The sequence below is a fragment of the Pagrus pagrus genome (assembly GCF_965226575.1).
Source record: "Pagrus pagrus genome assembly, chromosome: 18".
Taxonomy (NCBI): domain Eukaryota; kingdom Metazoa; phylum Chordata; class Actinopteri; order Spariformes; family Sparidae; genus Pagrus; species Pagrus pagrus.
The window spans coordinates 7,267,761-7,293,971 of record NC_140202.1 but is presented as its reverse complement, the minus strand read 5'-3'; the positions used below and the strand labels follow the sequence as shown (position 1 = coordinate 7,293,971).

The following is a 26,211-nucleotide window of genomic DNA, read 5'->3' as shown; positions in this document are numbered from 1 at the left end:
GAAGCTGTTTCACTCTTTCCTGTAATGTTAGACAGGAACAGTTCTGCAGGATATTGTTGTTGGAGACTTAAGACATAATGAAACTGCATCTAAGGTCTATGTTAATCCCAGTGGTCAAATAATTAAGTACATTTCCTCAAGTAGGCTACTGTTATATATCTGTTATCAGTCTCCTTGATTACTAATAATCAATAATCGGTAAACACTGAGTCTCAGAATAACACTTTTTCCAGGCACTGCTTTATTTTCTCACAGTGTAGAGTTAATAGTCACGATACAATATGAGCAACGTTTACAGAGAATGACATACACAGATGAGAGATGTGTTTATATGGCTTGAGTTGAATGCAATACATAGTATTATGCCAATTATTAATAACTAGTACAGCAAACAACCTTGCTCTCATGTTCACCTGACTATTGAACATGTTTTTTGAGGTTGTTGGGCTGAAAAATACAGCATTCGATTTTGATGTCATTAGCTACTTACAAGGAGGCAATGCAATTTGTATGACATGTTACAGATCAACTTTTGAATACACTAATATGGAAATGAAATACACATAAGTTGAAAAGCCATATAAACTTACATTTTATTTTTAACATAGATCATGAAAACAATCATTTTTTGAAAGCCAAGACATAGGAGTGTTGAAGCTGAGGGAACTGAAGGCCCAATGAGACTATACTGCACTATCCTACAATGTGTAGGCAGAAGCCATCAGTGCTAAACCTAAGACACAGCTTTGTCGAAACGTGCAAAATTCTTGGAATTATACTCAGCAATTAAATATAGTCAGCGATGTAGCTACGATATGTGGGCAAAGAAGCTCTGAAAAACAAATGGTGCTTGCATTTATTATGCTGTAAATAACTTGTGGTATTGTAAATGTTAAACATATTCAGTTTGTAATTTGGAAATATAAACAAATGCACTTTGGAGAGATATATTTGACCAACACTATATTAAAATGCAGCCTGCTATATTTAAAAGCATTGTAATGATGAAAATCAGAATCATCAAAACATTTTTGCAACCCATGTATCTACAGAATTTCCTTTTGGTACAGTCTTACCAGGTCTACCAAGTCTGCTATAAATGTTATATTAGAAGTAAATGTGTCATTTGCACAAAGATCTGATCAGCTCTAAGAATAACGTGAGTGGAAGAGGAAAATCCTAATAAAGGGTTTCACTTCTGCTGAGGTGGGGGCAGGTAGGAGGAACTTTTGTGTGTTTTGGCTGTAAAGCTCAATCATACTGTGGTGGAGCCAAACAGTGATGTGTGATGATTATTGTATACATACAGACCAGATACATACATACCAGATACATTGTCTGGTTAAGTTTACAGTAGGATAGGCTTGCAGTGTGTGGAGAGTTTAAACTTTAAACTGGCCTGCCTCTCAATTTGAAAATCTGGTACAAAGAAAAAAAATCATCTCTCATAAAAGCTGGTTTGAAAAAAACACATTGAGTTGCGGTTGAATGACCCGTACTATAATGGGTCACATAAATTCAGAATTCCATTCATAATGTACTGTACATTTCCACAGCACTAATTCCATCAGTTCGACAACAAAGCAGGGCTCCAGACTAACCTTTTCTGCTGCTATCACTCCTCCTTTCAGTAGGGCAAAGGAGCAACAGCCCAAAATTTAGGAGCACAACTTAAATTGTCACTTGGACAACAAATGGGAAGCAGAAAACCTCCAATACTAACTGAAGGCAACACATTGATATTTTTCCCATCGTAAATTGTATTTGTTATGTATAAGTGCATTATTAGATTTCTTGTAAACCAGGCACTTATGCACAAAAACATACACTGTAGGTGTTTTAGAGGATATTTTCAAGTGTCCCCCTAAATCAAAGTAACATCAGAGTCAGACAGACCCCTGGAGGGATTTCATAACTGCTACTACTGCTGTGTACAGTGACTCTTGTGGGGAATTTGAGGGAGCATGCGACATTATACTAAAACTTTCTCCAGTCCAGTATTACTCTACAGTTCTCTGGTTTATCAGTTAAGTAACTGAACTGCAGACTGACTCTCTTTAATAATCAGAGTGACAGTGGACTCATATAAACAGGTCCAACGCAGGTTGAATAAGCATCTTACATCTTACACGTCTCATGTAAGAAATGCCTCTATCCTCTACGCTGCATTTTTATAAACTATGATAATCTGGTCATCCATCATCTCTCGCCCATGTTCAGGCAACGTCTCACTCCCTCTTCCTGTCTTTGGGTTAGAGGCCTGGCAGGCAGAGTAATGAACGCACAGCACAGCTTGTCATGCTTTTGTGTGAATAACACATTGTGTTCAATTTACTTTCCTTTTATGTTTTTGTCATTGTATGTCCATGTGGGAATGACTTTGTTTTGTTTGGTATTTTTAAATGTGTGTGTATATTGGGGTTGGGCAGAAATAGTGTCCATTCTATGAAGAAAGGTAGGTATTATGCCATCTTGAGCTGCTAGAAGGCTTTTCATGAGAAACAACTGTGCAGGAAGTGCTGGGCTTCATTGACAGAAGCTTAACAATGACAACAAAAAAAAACCGGCAAAGTAGAATAGAACTGCCTACACTGAATTAGTGAGTGGGAAGTGAGTTCATAGGAATAGACTAATAGCAGCAGAGTGGCTAGTACTGGTAGAACTGATGCTCTGGTAATGTAGTTTATGATGAATTTATCAAGACAACACGCAAACAACAGTTTTTACCAAAATATGATCAAACCTACCTAAACCTAGTTGCAACAGTGGTGCAAGCTGCATCAGTATTGCCGAAAGACATGCAAACATTTCTCCCACCTATTATAAGACAAGTCTGGTGTGGTTTGTCATGTTTTAAATAAACTGGTTTAACTGTAATTGGTGAACTAAGTTCATGAAGTAGAAAATGCTATAACTCAATTTGGTTCAGACAAAGGATGTACAGACATTTCAGTCATGTCAAGCATTCCTCATTTCTCGGTGCAGTCCGGACTTTCAACTATTTCTTTAACATCATTTATCAATTAAAATAATTCAATCGATTGTACATCCCTTGTTCTGACCAAACTTAGTAAACTAGCAGGTGTCACTGTAGGAGAACAGTTGCAATAATGTTCATGTTTGCATAGATTAATGTTGCTTTAGGTACATTCCTTGTTAGATACTTGCATGGTTGAAAACTACTTGTGTATGGAAACCTTCTGAAATATGGGCTAATTAACAGCTATGCCACCTGGCATGGCATCAACTGCAGATGCTGTTTAAAGACTGTTTTTTTTTATCTGATGTTTTACATATATGGAAACTTGATTCAGTCAGAACATATGTGCAACATGACTTTTTTACAGGAGATGCTACTAAACAGTTTCTTTGGTGTATGTGAAAAATTCAAGAACCGCTTGTCTGCAGTTATCTAAGTGGAAATGTTGGTGTAGCATTTTTCCTCTCTTGGTATCTGCATTGTCTGCATGTGTTACATTTCCATTTGTCTTCTCTCTTTATTTTTTGAAATATCACCAAAAAGCAGAGGATGTTGCAGTCTATATCGATGCACAGTATACTACTGAGTAACTAGTGGATCTAAAAAAAGTGTACAGGTGTTTCAGGCTGAAAGCTGAAATCTTTTTCAAAGTACTATTTACATGAAATGCTAAATAACTTATTTTCTTGAGTTATGGTATGGGCTCATGATGACAGTTTAACAATGTATGGGTTTGTTTAAAAGAAGCAAAGAACTTGTGTTACCCATAATATGCTTCTGTTATACTTTCTTTACTGACCAGCAGAGACAATAATGATGATGTCTGAGTTACATCACCAACAGTAATGCCCATCAGTAGTTGACTGAGTAACATTGGCTAATATTAGAGTGTGTAATGGTCCAAATCAGCTGTTCTTGGTTTGGAGCCCCTCTCTGCTAACTTAAAATGATACTGTCTATGGGTCGACCAATTTTTGGCCTGGCCAGTTATCGGGTCCTAGCAGAACAATGATCGTCTTTAACATTATTTCCTGCACTTACCTGGGCCGGTCATATTGTCAGTATAAACAAGTTAACTATAGTGACGTTACTGAAGTGTGTCTTGAAGCTGTTGGAATAGACTCTAGGAAAGACTATTTCCCAGAATGTTAGAGAGGAGCAGTTCTGCAGGATATTGTTGTTAAAGACTTAAGACATAATGGAACTGCATCCAAGGTCTCTGTTTTTTAAATCCAGTGGTGAGATAATTAACTACATTTCCTCAAGTAGGCTCAACAAGTACAATTTGAGGTACTTGACTAGTACTTTAGTTAAGTGTTTGCATTTTCTGATACTTTATACTTCTACTTTCCTACATTTTGGAGGCAAAGATTCTACTTTTTACTCCACAATCATCAAATGAATTGGTGTGCTGTTATAGATTAAGCTATCCAGCTAATATAAGCTCTCCCTTAACCAGTTTAAGTGATGACACTAGTGAACAATGCATTAGTAACTATATTCCAGTAGTATATTGTGCACTTTTATGTTTTGGAAAACTAAATGGTAACACTATAAGTTCTATTTTATTTAATTATATTCTTAAATGCATTTCTGCTAAGCTTTGTATTGGATTGTGTGGTAAATCAAATAAAAAATGTTGACACCAAGATTTTTATGTTTACTGTGAATGTATATCGGTTACAAATATCAGTTATCAGTCTTAATGACTAATAATCAATATCCATCATGATCATTTCATTTGGCTAAACTCTATAAACAGATATCTACATTTGAAAGCAGATAAAGAAATAAAAAAGGTTGAATGAAGCAAACAAGCTAGTTAACAAAAAGCAAAATCTCTGCAGACAATAGCAGATGGATGCTGAGATTGCATTTATGCCAATCTTTCCGTCTCTTTTGCTCTCCACACGGACTGCATTTACCTGCATGCAACCAAAGTCCACCCAAACATGATCTGTCAAGACTACTTGGACTAAAAACCGACTAAAAACAGAGACAAGCGGATTTCTTCAGAATACCAAAAACTTGTCCCTTGCCCACAGATTCTACTTTCATATGCAGATATCTGATTATAGAGAATTTATACCGACAAACTATTTAACAACTTCATGAACGTTGGCCATTTTTGAAGAAACGATTCACTGTATTTCTGTGCAGCTGCATAAAGAAAATTAAGATAAAAAAAATCTGCTTTAAGTCGATCATAATTTATCATTCCTTTATGAGATCTTCATGACTCTATGCTCTTGACAGCTGCCATTCAGACAATATAGATAAAATGCTGTGGAGAATATTTCTAAGAAGATGGTGCTGGAAATATTTTAGTATGCATTCCTTGTTTTGGATTGTAAGTGGCATTTTACATGCAACAGAACTGTATAAAAGGAAATACAAGTAATTTATGAGTTGTATAGTGAAGGACATTGTTTTTCTAACCTGTTCATGGAGGAAATGCACAATTAGAGCTGGAAACTTTAAATTCAGAACACAAGTGTATTTGAGAGTGTATGCACATTTCCTTGAACAGTGCATCAATGACAATTCTTGCACTTTGTGTAAGTCATGATACTTTAGAGTATAAAATCTGGCTGCTCGAAAATCAACCATCATTGTTCATGACAATTCACTGTTTGACAGAGGTTACAAATTCTTTCCATGCACTACCTTCTGAGCGAGGCTGGCCCAGTTTGTCCTCACTGACCATAATTTTGTGAGGTGTTGCCTAGAAAAATAGAACTGTATGAACAATGGAGTTGTTCAACTATCTAAAGATATGCTCCATGGTTGTAATATAGTGACCAATAGTGCCCCGAAGCCCCCAATCCCTGCAAAACTCACTGTTGTTATTTTAAATCTCAAGTGATTTCAAGTGAACCCAGCTGAGTTTACATCATGAGAACGACTGGTCTATTTAAGAAAATCAGGGAATATACCTTTAAGAGAGGAAACAATACCCATTTATTCCACATTACAGCTACAAAGTGCAATGCACCTCCTCTTTTCTGTTTCTTAACAATGTCAATAGCACGGTGGCAAAGAGTAAACAAACATTGGGCTTTTTTTTTATATCTTTGATGGCAATATCTCCTCTGTATAGACTGGAGTTTTACTTCCTGCAAACATTTCTGGGGTCAGAGCTGCTGTAGGTAGGGTGAGGGTTTGACAGCTTGTAAACAAATCAAATCTAATCTGCTAATTGAGTCAAAATACTTTCAAATCCTCCTTTGATCTGATAAGGTTTAACTTCTACTGTTGTAAAATCATTTTAGTTGTTGAAATCTACATTTCTTAGCCACCGCTGATATTCTCCCACTGGTTATGTCTGCCATTTTAACCGCCAAAAGCAACAACATGCTGGATAAAAATGTGGACCAAATGTACCCATATGTTTTTTACGCAACCTGATACCATGTCAAATCGTGTAATAGACCCACCAGTCCACAGTCACACTTTTTTTTTTTTGGCCTCAACTACCAATGAAAAAACATTTTCTCATTCCACGGTCAAGTTAGCAATAACAGACATGCAAATATAGGCAACAAAGGTAGCTGGTTAGGTTTAAGATAATGTTTCAGATCCTGGTTACGATTAAAAAAACACTTCCTTAAAATAATCCCCATTGACTATTTGCTTCACACAGGACTTGAACCCTGGTCACCCGGATGTAAGTCCTATCATCTTGCAATACAGACTTTCTGGCTCTTTATACCATGTTCATCATTTGCTCCCTTTATTGCCGCCCCCTGTTGGTACTGCACCTTCACACACGCATGTACTTTTGCACCTAAGTGACGCAAACCGTCACACTCACAAGCTGTCCTCAGGTGGATTGGCGGGTCTATGACACGCTTTGGCGTGAGCCTGGGCTGAAGAGACACAATGAGAGCTGTCAGCTCAGTGAATCAGGGTATGTTGTCAACCTTCAACAAGATCCAAATTGGAAAAATCAACCCAACATTTTACTGGTTGAGATCAACTTAAAAACCAGAGAAAAAAGATTGAGTGAAAAGGAAGTATGAGTGGAGTTAACAATTATCATGAAGCATTTTTGAAAAATGTAATTTAGCTATACTGTGTAATTTAGATTACCTGCAGTCATTAGCCCTGATGTCAAGATCCCCACTTTAAATGAAAACAAAAAAAAAAACACTTGGGGCTCTACTTCAATAGTGCAGTCACAAACACCAGTGCAAGGGGCATGTGCATAAGATAAAAATATAAACCTATAGACTGATTTTCTAACATACAACGGCCATGCAGCGATGGGGAAATATATCTGGGCTATCGCGCTCAACTTGCTGCAACCATGAAGCCAACCAGGATGAGTGGTGGACAATGGATAGATGGGTCGACTGTATTATGCACCAAAGGATTTGTAAAAGTGGAAAATAAATCAGAGTGGTATGTGCATATTTGAGATTTTTTCTTGTTGGGTATACAAATACTCAAGAAGAATACCACCTTGCTGCAGCAATGGCAATTTAGAGTCATAAAAAAGGAATCAACCTGGCAACCATGAATGTCCTCACAAATTTCATAGAAATACAGCCATTTTTTTTTTTTTTGATTCCTTGCTATGTCAAGTCATAGCCATACTGTACTAGCCAGTAGTTGTTGACCGATCTTGCTCTGGAACAAGGTGTTGGACAGATTGACAGACTAACTGACAGCACTCTTTTGCATTTTTGCCTCATCACTAGTACGAAAAAAACAAGGCACTGCCATTCATAATTCATCTTCAGATTTCAATTTAGTTCCTTTTTTGCCATACATGTTTGCTGAGTAGCTATTATTTATGCTACAAGAGCAGCTTGGCTTTAGTGAAATGTTTGCAGATGTTAAACTCCAGTCGTCCTTTTTTGAGGTACTGGTTTTATAGATACAGGTAACCTATCCAATATACCAGGTTGAAAAGGCCAAAAGCAGTAGGAAAGAATATTCGAGAGTATGAATCAATCTTGGAAACCCGCACATGCATCCTGTTCTCACGCCAGGCACCTGAGCGGCAGTCATCGAAGCAGCAGAAGAAGCTGGCGCAGTCTTTACCATCCAAACACTCGTAAGCATAGTCAGGCTCCTCATGATAGGGCACAATGTTGTTCATCTGCAGCAGGGATGTGCCAGGTCGGATGTTCACCATGCTGGATGCTTTCTGCTGTGGAGGAAAACACACATGCAGGTATTTCAGTATGTTACTTTATAAAGGTCGACCGATAGTGGATTGTTACAGGCCGATATAATAACCGTAGTTGGGAGAAGGAAAAAGCCAAGAGCAGATTTATCGGTCGATATTAAATATATATATATATATATATATAAATATATATATATATATATATATATCATGGGCGAGCGGTCATAATAAGCTATAAATGCAGTGCATGCCCAAGCCCTTCAATAAAAATAATTGAAAATATTAATCTGGCAGTGTGTTCAATTATACAATACCTTAGTTCTACTGTTTTGGTCTTAAATCCGTGCCTAATCTGTCCCGTTTTGCTTGCGAAAAGCTGAAAAGCTGACAGCTTGTTTCGCGCATGCGCACTGTGACACCGAGTAGTACAGTAACTGCTAGAAGCTGTGTTTACTGTAGATGAACATTTTGAATGGCAAAAAAGCTGTCAGTGAAGCAGCTTATCTGCCAACGCGCATGCGCAAAACTGACTTGTTTGAATTGTTCAGCGGGAAATTGTCAGTGGTTCATTTCATCGTGTAGCCTGGTCAAAATGAGTGAAAATATTAATTCTATTCAGTCTTTGCGTTCAGTGCCGTTTTCGTGGAGAACTTTTGAGGAAAAGAAAACTATAATTTCAAGTGGACGGCCTACTCCTAAAGTAAATATCACAAAAACTGCCCGACCCCCCCTCCCGTCAAACGATCCGGTCTGACAGTGACATATTGCCTGTTCATTCATGAAAACCATCTCGAAACACTCTGTCAAACAAGGTGGGGAATGAGAAATCTGCGGCGCTACCAGCCTAGTTCGCTCATTTTAAAAACACACCGGCAGCAGCGCCTACTGATCTGAGACGTGTCACGTGAGTTACTGTAAATGCTGTGTGGAAAACCAGCTGTGGTCTGTGATTGAGGTGCAGACGGGTGAGTTTGGAGCTGACGAGAGGATCACGCTGACGACCGTTTCGTTACATTTTTCTCATTGAAAAACTATACAACTGGCATTTAGATGCATAAAAAAAATAAGTGAAATAATAACAATTCGGTTTTATCAATCAACTGCTTTTAGTGATCAAATGTACTCTGGACCAACGTGATCACTATAAGCGGTTTCCACTGTAGTAGTTAAAAACCATATTATATTTTTCATTAATAAATAAATACCCCCCTTACGGGCGCGCATGGTATTGACACTTCAGCATGACCACAGTAAAAGGTCACCGCTCGCCACTGATATATATATATATATATATATACATATATATAATTAAAATGAGGGTTGGTACAGCTTGAGTTAGCCCATATTCTGTCCCAATTGGCAGAGTACTGCATGGAAGGTATTTCATGGAGTGGAGAATTACTTTATAAAAAAAATCTGTGATGTAACGTTAGTCTCAGTCTACATTGAAAAACGTGACATTAATTAAAGTCTGTTGTGCATGTATGGCTGCTGCATATCTAAAGTTAACGTACAGCAGTTACCTGTCTGTGTCAATTTATTTAGATTTAGATATTTTCAACAGAAGTGGCCCTCAAAATGATGATGATTGACTCAGTGTATCCTCCATGCAAAATAGTGACGTACTCCCCTGCGGTCGGTGGAGGCTGCGAAGCCATCGGCAACTATCGGAGCCAAGTTCAGCTGATAACAATAGTTTATAAAAGGTCCAAATCAGTCAACCTCCATTTTTTTGGGCTCAAAAGAAAATGACACATTGAAAAGAAAGAGAAGAGATAATGAGTGCTAAGTACCTGTGCGTTATTGTTGGCTTTTGCCTTTTTGGTCTGTCTGTTGCTGGTGAAGTAGTGCAGAGTGCCGTACTCCATGAGGGCAGCGAAGGTGAAGATGAAGCAGACAGAGACGAACAGGTCCATTGCAGTCACATAGGAAACCTTGGGCAGGGACTTCCTGGAGATGGTGCTTAGAGTTGTCATTGTGAGCACTGTGGTGATACCTAATCGGATTGTCACAGATACAAATTTGTATTTTGAATTCATTCATTTGAATGTAGGTGTAAATAAATAAAATTATGGTAATAATTATGAATTTGACAGAATACGTCAGCCAAAGCACAAAATCAATGAAATTCCATAGCAATCTGGGGTAGTGGGTCATAGAAAACCAACAGACCAGGCGCCAGGATTTCAGTTTTGGGTTGGCCACGGTAGTTTTGGCAGGGCCTCATAATTACATATCTATGTTAACAATGTTTGCCTTCTTTTGACAGTTTCCAGTCTGTTATAACAGAGGTGATATACCTTGGAGGGAAACTAGCACATCTGGTTGATTATGACACTATTCCACTCTACGTCTAGTGAGCTAGTTTAACTTTTAACAAGAGAGAGAGCCTTCTATTGAGTTGTCTCAATAGAAGGCAATGTTGAGACAATAAAGTTGGGCAGGAATCCTCAGCTCTACCTCCCGTCTTTCCTACATTGTTTTCTCAGTTATTCTAGTCTCTAGAGAAAAGCGATCAAAAGTTATCATCTAAAATTCACATCATAAAAAAATAACTATGTTGTGAGAGAGTGTGTGAGATCCCTCAAAAAGAGGAATAATGGTGCAGGACTAGCAGAGTGGAGGCAAGAGGACGAGCAAGTGTGCTCGTCTTCAGATTTTAAGTCAGTATATTGTTACTATCGTACACAGTATTACACAGTAGTACTGTTGAAATATATATAAAATCGAGAAAAAAGAATAGAATTGTACTTCACTTAATTTAACAGTCAGTTGCTGACAGCATACAGACGTTGACACAACTACTAGGCTACTTCTGTACGCTCTGCACTGAAACGTAATGCAAATTAAACATTATGAGGTTCAGGACCTTCGCTTGAGGACATTTTCCCTAACTGGACCTGTTTGAATTTTAGTTGAATAAACTCTGCTATATGGCATAGAACAGCTCAGTTTCTGATGGGGTTAGGCTTAGAGTTGGATTTCGAGGTTCAATAATTACCTCTTTCTAGCTTTGGGGCAAATGTATGAATCTTTCATAGCACAACTTTAAAGCCCTTGAAAAGTTGGCTTCAAATGTTAGGCTTCAGAGTTTGGGTTGGTAAGTTACTCTAGAAGCCCGTTTTACTATACTTGTAGAAAATATTTTAACATCCCAACAGCAATAAATAATTCAAATGCTCTGACAAATAAAAGAAAAAAGTCCAGGATCTGTCTCTGTTGCAGACCTCTAATAAGCCCACCAAACCATTTCATTTGGCCCATACGAAAAGATTAGATAGGCTACGTGTCTACCAATGTACCTGCCTACCTGCTAGAGCTAAGCAAGCTAGGTAAAAGAATGTAAGCGAGTAAGGCAGTGCGCAGTTGTGTCTTGGTTACTCTGGAGGGACGGTTAAAGAAAGGAGGGGGGGATTTTCTGTTGGACATTTTGACACTTTTAAAATTTAGCCTGCTCTTGTTGGTTCCTCCAATATTAACGAACCCAACTTTAAGTATTTCTCTACAACATTAATATTCATGACTAAATATTAAAAATCAAATTATGATAATAAGACTCATACAACCCGCCAACTGTTTTCACTCAAATATTGCTGAATCTTGATTGGTACAAGGAAGTATGTGACATCACCTTTTTTCTAACAGAGCCTTTCCCATTTTTAACCCGCGGCATGAGGAAATAATATTTTTTTTCTACTTCGGATGGGATCCCATCACTCATAGTAAGAAATTACTGATTGATGGAAAACAGTGTATGTTTTCAGGCCCCTAAGGCCTTTATTTTGTTGAAATATTTCCAATATTGATGGCCAGTACATTGCTTTACAGAACAAGGCAAATTTGAACTCTCTTCAACTTGGTATGAAATAATAAGATGTCAAACCTAGAGATGTGCGGGCTGGGACAGCATCCTTGTTGATCCAGAAGGATACCCAGGACAAAACCACAATCATACTGCAGGGTATGTAGGTCTGGATGGTAAAGTAGCCCATTCTCCGACTCAGGTCAAAAAAGATCGTCATGATTACATATTCACCTGAAAGTTTAAAAATAGGGTGGATAGGAAATAAAACAATAAGAGGGGAAGGACATTAGCTAAGGAAGCGTTAAATAGAGCACAGATTGGGATTTTACATGATTATGCATTCTTCAAGTAAAAGTGGAGACTGGCCATATGTAAATCTGCTTGCCTATAACATCTTACCTGACTGTGTGTGTGCCACATCAGAGGTGTTCCTCAACCCTACAAAGGCAAACTGGTAGAGTCTCCAGTACCGCTGGTCTGCCACCTCCACTGCCCGTCTTTGCCACCGGTACATGATCTCATTCTTAGGATAACCATCTACAGAAAATCACGCAACACAGACACATGATACAAAGTCTTGCTAATGCGTATTATTTGCAACACGAAGCTCAGATATGTCATTCAGTGTAATGTACAGCACAAGGGAACATTGCACCACAGCAAGCCAAAGGGGAGCATTAATGATGGGTCTGACCTGCACAGTCTCATGAAATTTCTTCAAATGAGCAAGATGGCTTAGAATGCAAATAATAGGCTGTGCACTGCGGCATGTGGTAGGTAAACCTTGAGCTTTAATAGACATTCCTGTAACAGTCAGTGGGACATAGTTAGGTTGTGCAGTAGTAAGCTGGTGCTTAGTCCGAGGCAATTCACAGTTTGGAGGCAATTGCTCTATGTGAGGTTTACGATGACAGAAGAAAGAAATCCCCTTTGTCATTTTACTAGGGGTAGACCGATTATTCAGCCTTTTTCTGATTATCGCTATCTGAGATTTCTCTGTCAGATTGCTGATACAAAAAAGCCTCCTCTCGTCCTCTGACTTAATTTCCTGTCCACAACAATATCTGATTGGTAACACATAACAATTAATAGCCTATAAACACTGAATAATCTGAATCTGCAAAGTAACTAGTAAGTAAATGTAGTGGGAAGAAAGTATAATTGTACCTTTGAATAGAACTTGAGTAAATTGTACTGGTTTGAAATTTTGACAGATCTTTGAAGATCATCATTTTTACTGCTAATGAATGTTGGTCTCAAATATCGGCTTTTAGTCTCCATCATTTCCAATAATTGGCATCAGTATCAGCCCCGAAAAATCAATTTCAGTCAACCCCTAATTAAAACATTGATAGTGCAGTTTGTTTGTTGATGCCACAATACTGATTTGACTTAAGCTTGTAGTGCTTTTACACTGGATTATTTCACACATGGAAGTCTCATGTTTGCCTGTTTTTAAAATATTCCAAATTCTGAAATAAATATTTTTGGGATTAACAAGTCCTCATACATTAAATTCATCAATCATCAGTGCCTCCCACAGTGACCTGTACAATACTTATTGTAAAGGTTGTCTGACATGGCACTCTTAGGGTGAAGATCCTAAAAAGGAAACCAATTGGTTTGGGGAATATTGTGGTGAGTTTAAGCTATGGGGAAGATTGCCTCAGCAGTTTCGAAATTATTCTTCCGATAAACACAAAAGAAGGATGCCGCCTCAGGTTACTGTAAAAAAACACAACTTAATAACTTGTTCAATAACACAACTTAATTGCATTATTCACTGATTTGGGTAAAACTGGATCTTATTTTAGTGGCAAAATATTTCCTGGGTTTTCCACTGTTGTCCAGCTGCTCTGCCTCAACTGTGGCTCAGTTAAGTAGCGTATCATATCCCCAGGTGCTACGAGTGACAAGCCAACAGCCAATCATTTAACAGGTGTGTAGTTCGGTTGCACCATCGCCATGTGACTGACATCAACAAATTATGGATCCCACCACAGTTCTCACAAGACCAGCTCTAGTTCACCTGTAAATGCTTAGCTCACACTCAGTAGCTCTGTCTGCTTTTCTTGCAGTCTGATATGGGGGTCTCTGAGCCTCAGCTCTGCCGGCAGACACACCGACCATGTCGGCCTCTGTCCCAGTCTTCCGATGCTCCTCTCGGGGTCACTCATTCTCCAGTTCGGCTCTTCACTGCAGGAGTGTCTCTGGGCTCATTAGGTTGAGCAAACAGGACGGCTGTCTGCTGCTGCCGGCTGCCCTGCTGCTGCTTTGCCACCCGGTCTGTATGCTCTACCTACGAGCCAAGAGACATTGCTGTTGCGACAGCCAAGGGGTTGGTGTTTTATCGGAGCAACTACAGCTCACAGTTTGCTGAATAAGCAAACATGCAAATCAAAAAACACAACTGTCTTTGATAAAGTGATTTAACCTCTTAGAAAAATTAATTTTAATTCAACTTTTTTTTGCCTGGTCTTTACAGTTGATAAAAGTAATACAGGTCATTAAAACTGATCAATATTACTGATATCGATCGATATGAAACTTCAGCCATATCACCCAAGCCTACACATAATTATGCCAAAGCAAATAGCACTCCACTAGCCGTTTCATGGGAACATTGATTGTTATGTGTTGGTTTAACAATTGACTCTGCTCCCTGCCAGTGAGAGCTAACAGCTACAAAAGGAGGCTTGTTTGTAATCAAAACTTACGTTCTTTTAGGCATTCAAACAAATGACCAGTGCTGCTGTCTTCATCATATTTCATTAGTTGTTTAGTAGTTTTTGTTGATACAATTCCAACTGGTTTGTGCTCATTTGATGACATTTAGTGTGACTGTTTTGGTCCTGATATTTGTCCTTAACTCCATGAAATGTTTTTTTGCATTTTTCACTTGTGTGTGGAAGATTAAAATCATGACAAGATATGAGAGGCTAAAGCACAATGCAAGAGACGAATGAAGGATGACACAGACAGCATGAATCAGACTGGGAGAGGGTGCATAATTCATTAAGTCTGTCAGAGAAAATGGGGCTGGGTGACCTCCTCTCTCCGCTGGTGGAGCATATGATAGATTGGTACAGGCTGAGAGAGGGCAGCCTCAAGCAGATGGGCCTGTCGGCAAGGAGAAGGAACAATGGCTTAGCCACTATGCTAGCCCAAACAGAAGCCCCTCTCTCTGAGTGAGTAACGGAAGTTGAAGTCGAGATGGTTCAAAAATGGGACAGGAAAGCGTTTGACCACCTACAGCTTGAAAACTCCAGTGGACACGAGTGTTCATCCATTGGAAAGTTATGCAGCTTAAGGTAACACTCCGCATTAATAGTCAACCTGACAAAAACAGAATTGTGACAGAGAAAAAGGCAGGTCTCAGCATTGACTTTTTCCCTCCCAAGTGTGACTGAACATAATAAATGTACTTCATGTTCTCTCTGTAACTATACCAGCAAATGCAGAAAAAACAATGACCATTATATCATGCTTTTATAAATTCGGATCACCTAAAAGAGAACTACACGATATAAATACAGACGCACACACTAAAGCTGCACAAACAACAAAGCGTTGATAGTTAAACGTTAAAAATGGCTACCGAAAAGGTCAGCAAACCAGGTGCATAACGGTCCTACCTCAATGTGTACATGACCCTTCCATTGCTCCACAGCCTCAGCAGGCGGTTGGGAGTGGTGATCCAGTGGGCGTCTGATTTGCGGGAATTTCTGAAGAATGTGTCGGGAATCCAGATTTTGCCTACCATGTTACTATTGAGCATGAGCAGCTTCATTGAGCTGTTAAACTTGAGTCGGCTGTCATACCACGTCTGGGCAAAGAAGATGTCGATGGTGTATTCCTGCAACAGAGTTAAGAAGTTAGATCTAAAGAAAAACAAAAAATCTCAAATTTCCTCTTATTAACTTGAGCAAGACATGTGACAAAAAAAAACTTAAACATTGATTTTGACTTCATGTTAACTTTGAAGAGGTCATATAATGCTAATTTTCAGGTTCATACTTTCATTTGAGGGTCCTAGTAAAATAAGTTTACATACTTTAATTAAATAAAATAAATTCTCATATGGTGCATTGCTGTAGCACCCCTTTTGACACTGTGTCTTGAACGCTCTGTTTTAGCTATGGAGCGAGACATCTCCCCTCTGTTCAATCTTTGATAAGACCGGCACATGCACATTACTTAATGGGCAGGATGTAGCCAATCAGAGGCAGAGTAGGCCAGGAGCCCAGCAAGGTAGTGTGATCCAAAATAACTAGCTAAAGCTGGTAATGCCGTACATGTTTGAGCCCAATTCTGATAACGAAACACAGGCAGAACAAACCAAACCACCTTCGCAACCAAGACTGGGGCAGGACATTTCAGAGTGGCAAGTTATTATTTTGTAAATATCTTTTATTTCAAATATAACGTTTTAACTTTGCAATTTCTCTACATCATAGTAGCAACTGTATGTCTGCTGACTGACTGGAGTGGTTATATTTTATAATATATACAGAGAAATCAGAAGAAGCACCAAGTCTCACCATGTTGATAGGGTCCACTGGTCCAATGCTGTTCACATATACGGCTGTTTCAATTACTGTCGGCCTCACTGAAACATAACAGAAGACATACCACATTGACACGGACAGCATCAACTTTTGTATGTTTGTTAGCTGATGTCCAATGTTGTCTGAGCTACAACAAAGAACAGCATTCTATCCCTGTGACTGCATATCCAAATGTTTGTCTAAGTAAAGGCCAAGTTAGGTTAGGCCAGAAATATATTAAAGGTTTTTTTTTTTTTTTGCATTTCAAGTTGTTTTAATATTTGTAGTCTAGTGTGGTCAGTCTGGTGCTATGTTGGTGCCAAGTGATGTCACTGAGAACGTTAAAGGTCATTTTAGCTAACTTGCTGTCAGGTTTACGGTTAGCAATCCCCTCCTTCCTCTCGCCGTCACCACATAAATACAAAGCGGTAGTTGCCAGACATAGCAGCAAACAGGAGGGTGCACAGAGCAGGACAGGACCACCTCTTTATAGTGTTCACTGGCCTGAGGCAGGGATACCAAAAAAAATGTGTTCTCTTTTATTGCTTGAGCAGGGGGAGGAGAGACCGACCAGACACCTTGTATTGGTGATTACTGTTGGAATAATAGAGCTATTTAACAAAATAAAATAGATCACATACAGCAGCTTCAATGTATCTTTGTTGTGTCTAATCTCTTGAAAAATGCAGGGGTAACAAACTAACGTTTAAGGCAACATGAAAAAGAAGTCACATAGGTTCTCAAAATCATTAAGTTTGAACATCTACAGTTTCATGTCAACTTAACAAAATGTATTTCCTGATGGAAGCTGTGTAAAACATGAAATAACTTAAGTTAAGTTATGTACGTCGATTCAGACATGCTAGCAGCATGAATCACCAAAAACACAATAGTGTAAAGTTGGTTTTCATGTGAGGACACCCTCCTTGTGCACCAGTTTAAAACTCACTGCAATGATAGGCCTTGCATTATGGTTATTTATAGGAAGTTAATGCGCGTTGCTTTTTTCCAGCGGTTGTAGTGGACCTGTAGTGTACTAATCAGGCATGCTAAACCTACTATGGTGAAGGCATGTTGATCAGATGCAGAGCAGGATGGCATTCACGTAGCATGGCTAAGTGCTAGCACCAGGAGGAACACAGTGGACAATTCTTTATGTAACGTTATGTTTTACTTGTATTCACTCAATTTAGTCTGTATCAGTTTTGAACCCATCATTATAATATGCTTTGCATCCTGTGTTTTTTTAAACTGTCAATGTGGTCCAACGGTCACTTGTAGGACCAGCATGCTAGTAGCAGACCAACATAGCAGCTTCTACTTTGGTATGTAATGGTGGTTGGCAAACTGCTTTTAGGTGCATTATTGCCACCTTCTGGATAAGCGGGTTAAAGTTCATAGCATTAATTAAGACAAACATGCCATGAAAGGACTCTCCCACACAGCCGCACAACCCTACAGCTGGTCACCCAGCTGGTCTTTTTGCAAACATCTTTTGAACTTCTTTTAACTTTTTTGTGTTTTGTGGTAACAGTTAAAACAAAAGCACATTTCCAGAGGATGAACTTGACTTGCCTCCAATGTCGGGCCGCAGTTTGTTGTCGTAACCCAGCAGCAGTTTATTTAAGATCAAAGTCACATCGCTCTCGTAGACCTTTGGTGATAAGACCCAGGTCTTGTTTATGGGAACGTCTTCATAGTCCTCTTCTTCCTGTTTACTCGGGCCAAATGCTGCACTGTGGTGAAGAAAAAAAAGAAACATTGTAGGAAACAAAGTCACAGGTATTTACAGTATAGTGCACATAATCCAATGGCTATGTGTTAATACCTATGGGCGTTCATGCAGATATGGGTTGGCTTTGCAGGAGGTTTTGAGCAATCTGATGGTTTTAGTATGACCATATTGTACTGGTTTACAAAACTCTTAACATTTTACTCCATTTAACATTGAAAAACCTCTTAGACCGCACTTGAGAATCCAGGGTCGACTGCAGCACTGGGTGAAAGTAGTATACTGTGATTTGTCGCTGAAGTCAGGAGCCTCACAATCACAACACCTGCATTTAGGGAAAGCCTACACCTGCAGGAAACCACCTCTGCACTCAGACAGAAATAGCCTCCCCGGCCTCAGATTACCTTCCAGCTAGAAGGGAAAAGCATTGCACGAGATTAGATCATCTTCCATCAACCAAGCGTACTCATCAATTTAGGCCCAATAGTCCTTCTCCCTAGACACATCCTCCAGAGGGATTCTGAGGTATACCCATGCCAGATGGCATACGTAATCCCCCAACCAGTACTCCCAGTTTGAAGTGGGTAGAATACCTCCATTCTTATTCAACATGGCTTGAGAATACGCACACCTGATTTGACATCTACACCTGACATCACTAATCATCGAGGCTGTCTATATTAGTACTAATGGCTGTATGCAAAGCTTCAGCCTCAACTACACTGTATGTTTACACTCTAATTTCTTCTGACTTTAAATTCTAATCAATTCATCCTTGAGTTCCTGAGATATCAATACCCTGTCTCATTCGTAGTATTTTCTGTCAGCAACCAACCACAGATTATACAATCTGCTTCCTATTAACAACGTCTAGCACATGGCCAGTGTACCTGAATGGCCATGGTATAAGTGTTTTCAGTTGCGTTAGTATGGACAGAATATTTCTGCAATGATGCTACAACCCTTGTCTGAACAGAGATCTTTTTTTTTTTCCATAAAAATAAAATACCTGTGTCATTGTGGACTGAAATGTTGTGGGCGTGCTGTGCAGATGACCAATAAATGGGCTGATGACAAAATGACATCAGGTCATCATGAAAGTAGAAAAAAAACAGTGGAAACCTAGTGTTTTAGCGCCATTAACCTCACTATTTGAATCTTTGGCTACATTTATTAAGACGTCCAACATTGTGACATTATACATATATAACAGAAAATAAGGAAAAGCATTTTGATGTCAAATAGTGTGTTTTGTGACATTTTAAACTGACTGTTTCGGTAATTAGTGATAATTGTGAGAGTAATGAAGTGCTTTGTGTTAAAACTACTTGTACTAGGCCAGGCATAGTTTTAAAAATTGATCATTGGTAAAAGGTAAAAAAGGGTTTAAAAACTTAAATAATGATTGAGTTCTGAAGTCTCGCTACATCTATTTTAGACAAGAGTGTTGAGGATGAGTTCAGGAGTCTCATTGACGCAGCACTTCACTGAGAGTAATTTTATGTATAGATTCACTGGGTTTGTGGTTGCTATGTTGAATGAAGGTTTCCACATTGACTAGAGTAGATAGTGAAGCTATTTGGTTTATTTCAAGAATATTTAGCTCATGTTTCTCTTCTCTTTTGGTTATAGTCATCTAATTGATTTAACAGTGCCCATTAGACCTTTCCTTTGTAGTTTTGCCTCACCTCTTTTTGTTTGTGCCCATTTTCTAAGCTCCTGCTAATGCGTTTAATGAACTTCACTTTAACGATTGCCATCTGCTTTTTATGTTGCTTCCCTCTCCCTAGCGAGTTAGGTTGTAACATTGTTTTTGCAAAATATCATTGTGCCAAAGCACTCTCCAAGGACAAAAGCAAAATTTTGCTTATCAAGCATGTATTTGTTCTATGCTTACTTCAGCAAACAACACAGCATAAAATCAGCTGTCGCTGAAAGCTATTCATTTTGTGATCACACCGATACATTTCAATAAAGCCTCTTTTTAGTTATATTCTGTTGTGAAGCAATACATTTGTGAAGTAAAGAAAAAATATATTTTTTTGTATAATAGGAAAGGCTTAAAGGGTATCTCAGACCTGAATCAAAGTCACATACACAATCTGAGTGAATATAGAGAAGCAGAATGCTTAGTGAATCCCATGAAAAAATCCTTTTTTAGGATGTAACCTAGGAATGACACACAGCTGTAGGCAGTGGTATGTGTTTTCTGATGCCCTGCCATGCTGTGTCTATTACAGGCAGTTTCACACAGCTGAACTCTGTCTGTGCCAAGGTGTGCCGCTGCTGTTCCCTCTTAATGAACATGGACCTGATACTGTAAAGAGACCCGAGGACTTGGCGTTCAGCCCAGACTTCTAATAAAAAAAGAACATGACCGCAACCTCAGCACAATAACCCAGTGCAGCAGAAATTATCCTTACTACTCTCACCTGAAAACAGAAATAATACTTTATAAGACTTGTCCACGTCTACTGTATGTGAATCATGTTTAGAAAATAGCAACATTTTCAGCAATTTGGTAACTACAAATTTACAATATATTTTTTGTCATGTTCCCCATTAGCAGTGGAGTTTAAGAATGGTAGTTTTGGTCTATTATTCTATCTGTTGTCCATCCAAACAACTTGGTTGGTACCAAACACGTGTTAAGAAGCAATTTTAAGTTCAGCTCGAGGACACTAACATGGGTATGAATATAGAATGGTCCTTTCTACAGCAACAGCCACACAACACTTACACATACATAGTGTGGATACGCATATTTCGCCGCGCTACGACATGCTGTGTGTGTTTTTTTTCCCTCTTGGCACGCCTGCCGGACATGACACTGGGGGCGTGGCTTAATCTTCAATTCCACCTTTGATTTCGAAGGTCGAGCTTGTGACGTCATTTCGATCTATATCTGACTTACAATCGAGATCATGACACCTCTACCTCTTACTACAGAAGTTCATAACCGTCTTCTACTTCCCATAGTACATAAAAAAACCATAAAAGAAAACAGAACGAAAACAAATCGTCACCAGCAACAGCTCCAAAACCCTATGATAGAACAAGAAAGGATGTCAGACAGTTTGAGTCTTTCTTTTGCTTGAGTTGAACTGAAGTTTAAAGTCACACACTGAAAGCTGGTGAGGCAGACTTCCACTGAACCTTCTTGCTTTGATTCTTGATTCAACTGGAGCCCCGGAGACTTTTAAACATGAGTCACTGATTCCGCACCAGTTCAGCCTGTCTTAGCATGTTCTTCTCAGGGACTTTTCTCCACTGTCATATGTTCTAGTGGTTGCTTGGTGGGCTAAAACCAACAAAGCCTGTGCTGTGTCCGGTATGGACAAAAGACCCACACCCACTAACGTCTGGCTTCTGTATGCAATGTGAATGTATGTTGTCTGGATTAACTTCCTGGTCAATTGATGCTGTGGGAGAAGAATATGACTCTCCCAGGACATTCTGTCTTCATACGATAGGATGTCATACGTACCCTGTATAATTGTTAAGGTCTGGATAAGGGCATAGTGATGTCTGCTCTATGAGTTTATATCTCATGGTCTCTGCAATTTAGCAATTCGAAACTACCATAGATATATCTACAGAACAGATGCCCGACACACCAAGCCAAAGCAAAGCTGATTGTTTGTGTAAACTCGTAGGATGGCCTTCCATCTATCTATGGTAGCAGACTTACTGTCTTCTACCCATTTTCCTCCTATTCCTCACTTGACCAGAGGTGAGAAGCTCTGCAGTAGCTTTTCCCCTCCTTGTTGTTAAACAGATAACCATGTATGGGAAGGATGCTTTCTGAGCTGTAGATATAATCTGAACATTTGGAGAGACTCGACAGGATTAACATGGCATCGCTCTGTGCAGATAGATGCGCTGTAATTGTGTTCCTCCTTGCAAGTTTGTATAAACTACTAAAGTCATCGGTGTCTCTGGGTCTTCTTCATCTCTCCTGAATGGTCAAGCAAACCAAAATTCCACAACAGATGCTATGACGTGCTGCTGGCTTGTTAATATCTTTCCCTCCATCTGTGTCAAACAGAACATCGAACATCGTTCAGTGGGCACTGAGTTTGAAAGACAGGCAAAGTCAAAGAGTCAAAAAAGTAACCGTTGTCAGTGTCTTCCATGTGGTCTGAGCCTATCAGCTGCCTGATCAGTACTGGGCATGTGCAACTCTCTCAACCGAGATCAGAAAGAAGCAAGAACTCCTCAGCAACTTCCGTTATCAGCTCCAGAAGAAACGTGTCTAATTCAGAATGTTATTGAGTAACACTTTTCAGAATAAGTTTAACGTCTTCTGGATGTAGTCTGATGAGGTTTATGATCTCCTACTTTCTACTGTTGCATGTTATCCAGCGCTTTTGTGACACACAAGAGAAAAAAACAAAGGCCAACTCGTCTCCTGGCAACGTGAAATGAGTTATTTGCTGGTTATTAGCGGGTTTACCCACGTTTTAAAAAACCTGCGTATACATGCCAAGTTCATCATGACACTGTTAGATATTGTGTACAGTTTGTAAATAATGAAATTCTTGCTCCAGATATGAAGGAGCAGGAGAAGCTCTGGCTTCAACCTCCATGATGCAACGACCAGGGCACACAGAGCCAGAAGATCCTGCTTTACCGTACTCTACCTTACTCTGCAGTGTTCCTTATTTTCTTCCTAAAAGAGGGCAGGTGGCACTGTGACGTACATGAGTACTGACACTGTCTGAGGGAAATAATGAATAAATCCTGTCTGAAATATTAAAATTAAAGATCCTACTAATCATATCTTACATGTACAGAAGGCTTTACGAAAACATTCAAAACACTACAGAGTTCACACTGTATATATCTTAGCCTGATCATATCACTGTTCACGCTGTATAATAAACCAGTCCTAACATGTTCTAATAAAAACGATGTGTCTGAACCAAACTAATTGCCCTGCAACACCTTTGTCTTTTTAGGAGCAGAATTCCAGTCCAGCCACCCCCAGTGATGAATTACCACCCTGCCCTTTATTCTCATCTGCAGCTGGTCTCACAGGATAGTGCCGGTGTTGTGTCAAAGTCTGTTCCCCCGTCGATGTGTGCGTCCCCTTACCAGCGGGACTGCATTCTTTCTACTAGATCAGTGAGTAACAAAACCCGCTAATTTATTAATACAACTGGGCATTTTACTCTTTTCATAGCACAGAGATCAGGCATTCTAGGTTAAATTAGGGTTCTTATGGCTGATTTTTGCTTTGGACAGTAGCCACTCTGTTAGCGGTGGGCATGTCACTAAAGCTGTCTTTGCAACAGCGAACACAGTGTTGGCAACATGGCTATACCACAGGGAAATGCTAGGAGTGGCAAAAGTTGAAAAGTTGCTGCTGCAACTAATTCTTTAAATGACATCTCCCCCTTCTGCCTCACTGAAAAATACAGGAATACTTATGCAGATATTCTTAATTTTCCATGTGTCATGCTCAACACAAGATGTCTCCTACATTACAGACAAGTTAAGAGAGAGAGAGAGAGAGAGAGAAATGACATTTTAGAACATGACTGGCTTCAGAGCTTGTCATGTCACAAATCATGCTGAAAGGTGCCACGTGATTCAGCTCATGGTAATGAATTCAACCTATTCTGCACAGTGACGCTCACAGTGAAGAGAGAAAACTACACCTATGTTACTGTGGAGGGTGTCACTTTATTTCATGTAGTTATTCCCCTTTAATTAGTAGTTTTTGTAAATGACATCCGAGCATCACCATCATTTTAGAGGATAACAACCTGTCACACAGTTAGGTTTTGAGGGTTAACCCCCCACCCCCACCCAAATGTTCCATGTTAGTTTCCTAATCCCTCTCTGCCTGTGAACACAGGTTTATAATCTCCTCTGTGCCTCTGGAGGAGTTTTGCCAAGTCTGAGAAAATAACCTGGATGGTGCCACAGTGACCGTCTCAGCCCTGACCTCAGACTGCAGGCAACAGACAGCTTAAGTGACAAACTGTGAACAACACAGTTTGAAAGGCACATTACTGGGAAGAGGTGGGCCTAGAAAGGTGATGTTAAGGTGCATTGTGGGAAATGTGGGATCCAGGAGTTTGACCTCTAGAGATTAAAGTAAAGATACCTCGACCTCTGCTGCTGCAATTTTTAAACAATGTTCTTGGAATGACAGCGGTCGAGGCTCAGCGTTGACTACACACAGATCCCTCAATGAAAACTATCAATGTTAAAGCAAGAGACAGATCAGTCGTGAAATGGAACAGACACACTAACTGACGCACCAGACACTCATTTTAAGGCCCAAATTGAACTTTTTTGGATAACGAGTTTGTTGCTTAAAGAAACAGGATGTCTCCTCAGCTGATCTGCAGCTCTCCACCTCACATTTTGACATTTTTCATCTGGAGCAGCAGGCCTGTCCTTACCAGGACACAGTTTACACCTCTGCCATCAACTGACTGACAGAGGTTTCCTCTGGGGCTGATCAGTGAAGATCTGTGTCTTCCAAGGAGCAAAACCATCCATCATCCCTGCATCAGCCTACATGACATCCTCCCGCTGCACTGAGACAGACAAAGGCTGAAGGCTCATGACAGACCCGCTGAAACTACAAAACTTAGATGCCGGTGTATTAAAGCCATTCTGTTTTTGTGCGCAAAATCACGCACAGATTAAAAAAAATGCAGACATATCACTCAAGGTCTGTTAATTTTCAGAACGTTTTCGGAGGAGGCAGAGGATAATCTCTCCCTCTCAGGCCCCGGCGAACACAATGACCCATTGTGCCGTGATCACACACAGACTACAAGATGCGGAACGCGGCGATTCAGGAGGCGGCAACATCTGCAGCCGTTTACTATGACAAAGCTTCCTCCTCTCATCATGGTGGAGGCTCCCTGCTCCTCCACATCAGCGCACACTTACCAGAGTCCGAGCAGAGAGAAGAGCAGCCAGGGATTCATGGCTCTGTGCCGCACAGCTCTGACAAACAGCCGCTTCATCCTCTCCTCCACAGCTGGAACACGACCTCAACAGCGTCCGCGGAGAACACCAGAGATCCACACTTGGCGTCTTCAGGTCGCCTCTAAACGCAGCCGATGAGGGTTAAATGTAGCGACCGGAGGACGTGAGAGATGCGTCCATGATTTGTGTGTGTGTGTGAGTCCGTGCGTGTGTGCGCGCGTGGAGGGGGATGTGGCAGAGTGAGTGAGGCTGCTGCCAGCGAGCTGACTCTGCTGTAGTCCATCTGCAGTGCCGCTAACAGGCTGCTCTGACAGGCTGCTCCTCACCGGTGTCGCTGAAAAATCCGTTTTTTTTTTCTTTTTCACATAATAGCCGATTTACGGTTATAGATTTGTATTGTGCATTGTTATTCACACTGACTTTTTTTTTTTTTTTTTTTAACAGAGCTGCATGCAGATGAAGGCACCTGCTGCTCTGCACAGCCTCATCACGCAGCGTGCTGGTGACCACATGGCTCCTGAGCAGCTTGAGCAGTTTGGGATTGGATTAAGCCCCTTGCTCAGGGGCACCTTGACAGAGTTACGTGAGGAGAAAGTGCCACATTCAGTCCATTGTACACATCATGGTTCCTCGGTCACCCAGCAGGGCCATAGCCGGGATTTCAGAAATGCAGTTATCCTGAGTCCAAGGAGACCCCGAGTCAAGAAAGCTGAACGTGCTTCACATGCATCCTCACACTTGAATGTTGGCACTGGATGGAGATCATGAAGCAGTGAAACTGACATAATTCCCAATGACGCTGACCTTGCCCATGAATATTGTCCTTGGTCATAAAGAGATGTACCATATATTCAAAATAGGGGAGAGGAGATGCAGACAGGTAATAACAATAATTTCCAACTGAAGGTGGTGTTGGAAATACTTATATCAAGATAGTTGTGTAGATTTTTTTTCTTTGACTAAAAATACATCTGACCACTCCAGTAGACATTATGCACCAAAGGGTTTCTCGGCCTATTTAGATTCTAGCTTATTTTGCATGTTTTATTTAACATT

The 26,211-nt window shown here is 39.9% G+C and overlaps 1 protein-coding gene across 1 annotated transcript; it reads right to left on the bottom strand.

Moving 5' to 3' along the window:
- Positions 1-218: 218 nt before the first annotated feature.
- gabrg1 (gamma-aminobutyric acid type A receptor subunit gamma1) lies at positions 219-25,205 on the bottom strand. The gene is made up of 9 exons (XM_084381259.1): positions 25,117-25,205; positions 18,045-18,205; positions 16,464-16,531; positions 15,558-15,778; positions 15,176-15,258; positions 12,322-12,459; positions 12,001-12,153; positions 9,911-10,113; positions 219-8,138 (listed from the first exon to the last, which is right to left on the bottom strand). Exons 1-9 carry the CDS (start codon positions 25,191-25,193, stop codon positions 7,857-7,859), a joined length of 1,386 nt encoding a protein of 461 aa, XP_084237385.1. The 5' UTR covers positions 25,194-25,205; the 3' UTR covers positions 219-7,856.
- Between the last annotated feature and the right edge of the window lie 1,006 nt (positions 25,206-26,211).

What these genes read in the sequence shown, in the direction of transcription:
- gabrg1 (XM_084381259.1), bottom strand. Translation starts at nt 25,193, where the DNA reads ATGAAGCGGCTGTTTGTCAGAGCTGTGCGGCACAGAGCCATGAATCCC. An exon ending in TTCTCTCTGCTCGGACTCTG is followed by an intron (nt 18,206 to 25,116) that starts GTAAGTGTGCGC and finishes TCTTCACCACAG; the next exon opens with TGCAGCATTTGGCCCGAGTA. An exon ending in CAGTGGACCCTATCAACATG is followed by an intron (nt 15,779 to 16,463) that starts GTGAGACTTGGT and finishes ACTCTGTTGCAG; the next exon opens with GAATACACCATCGACATCTT.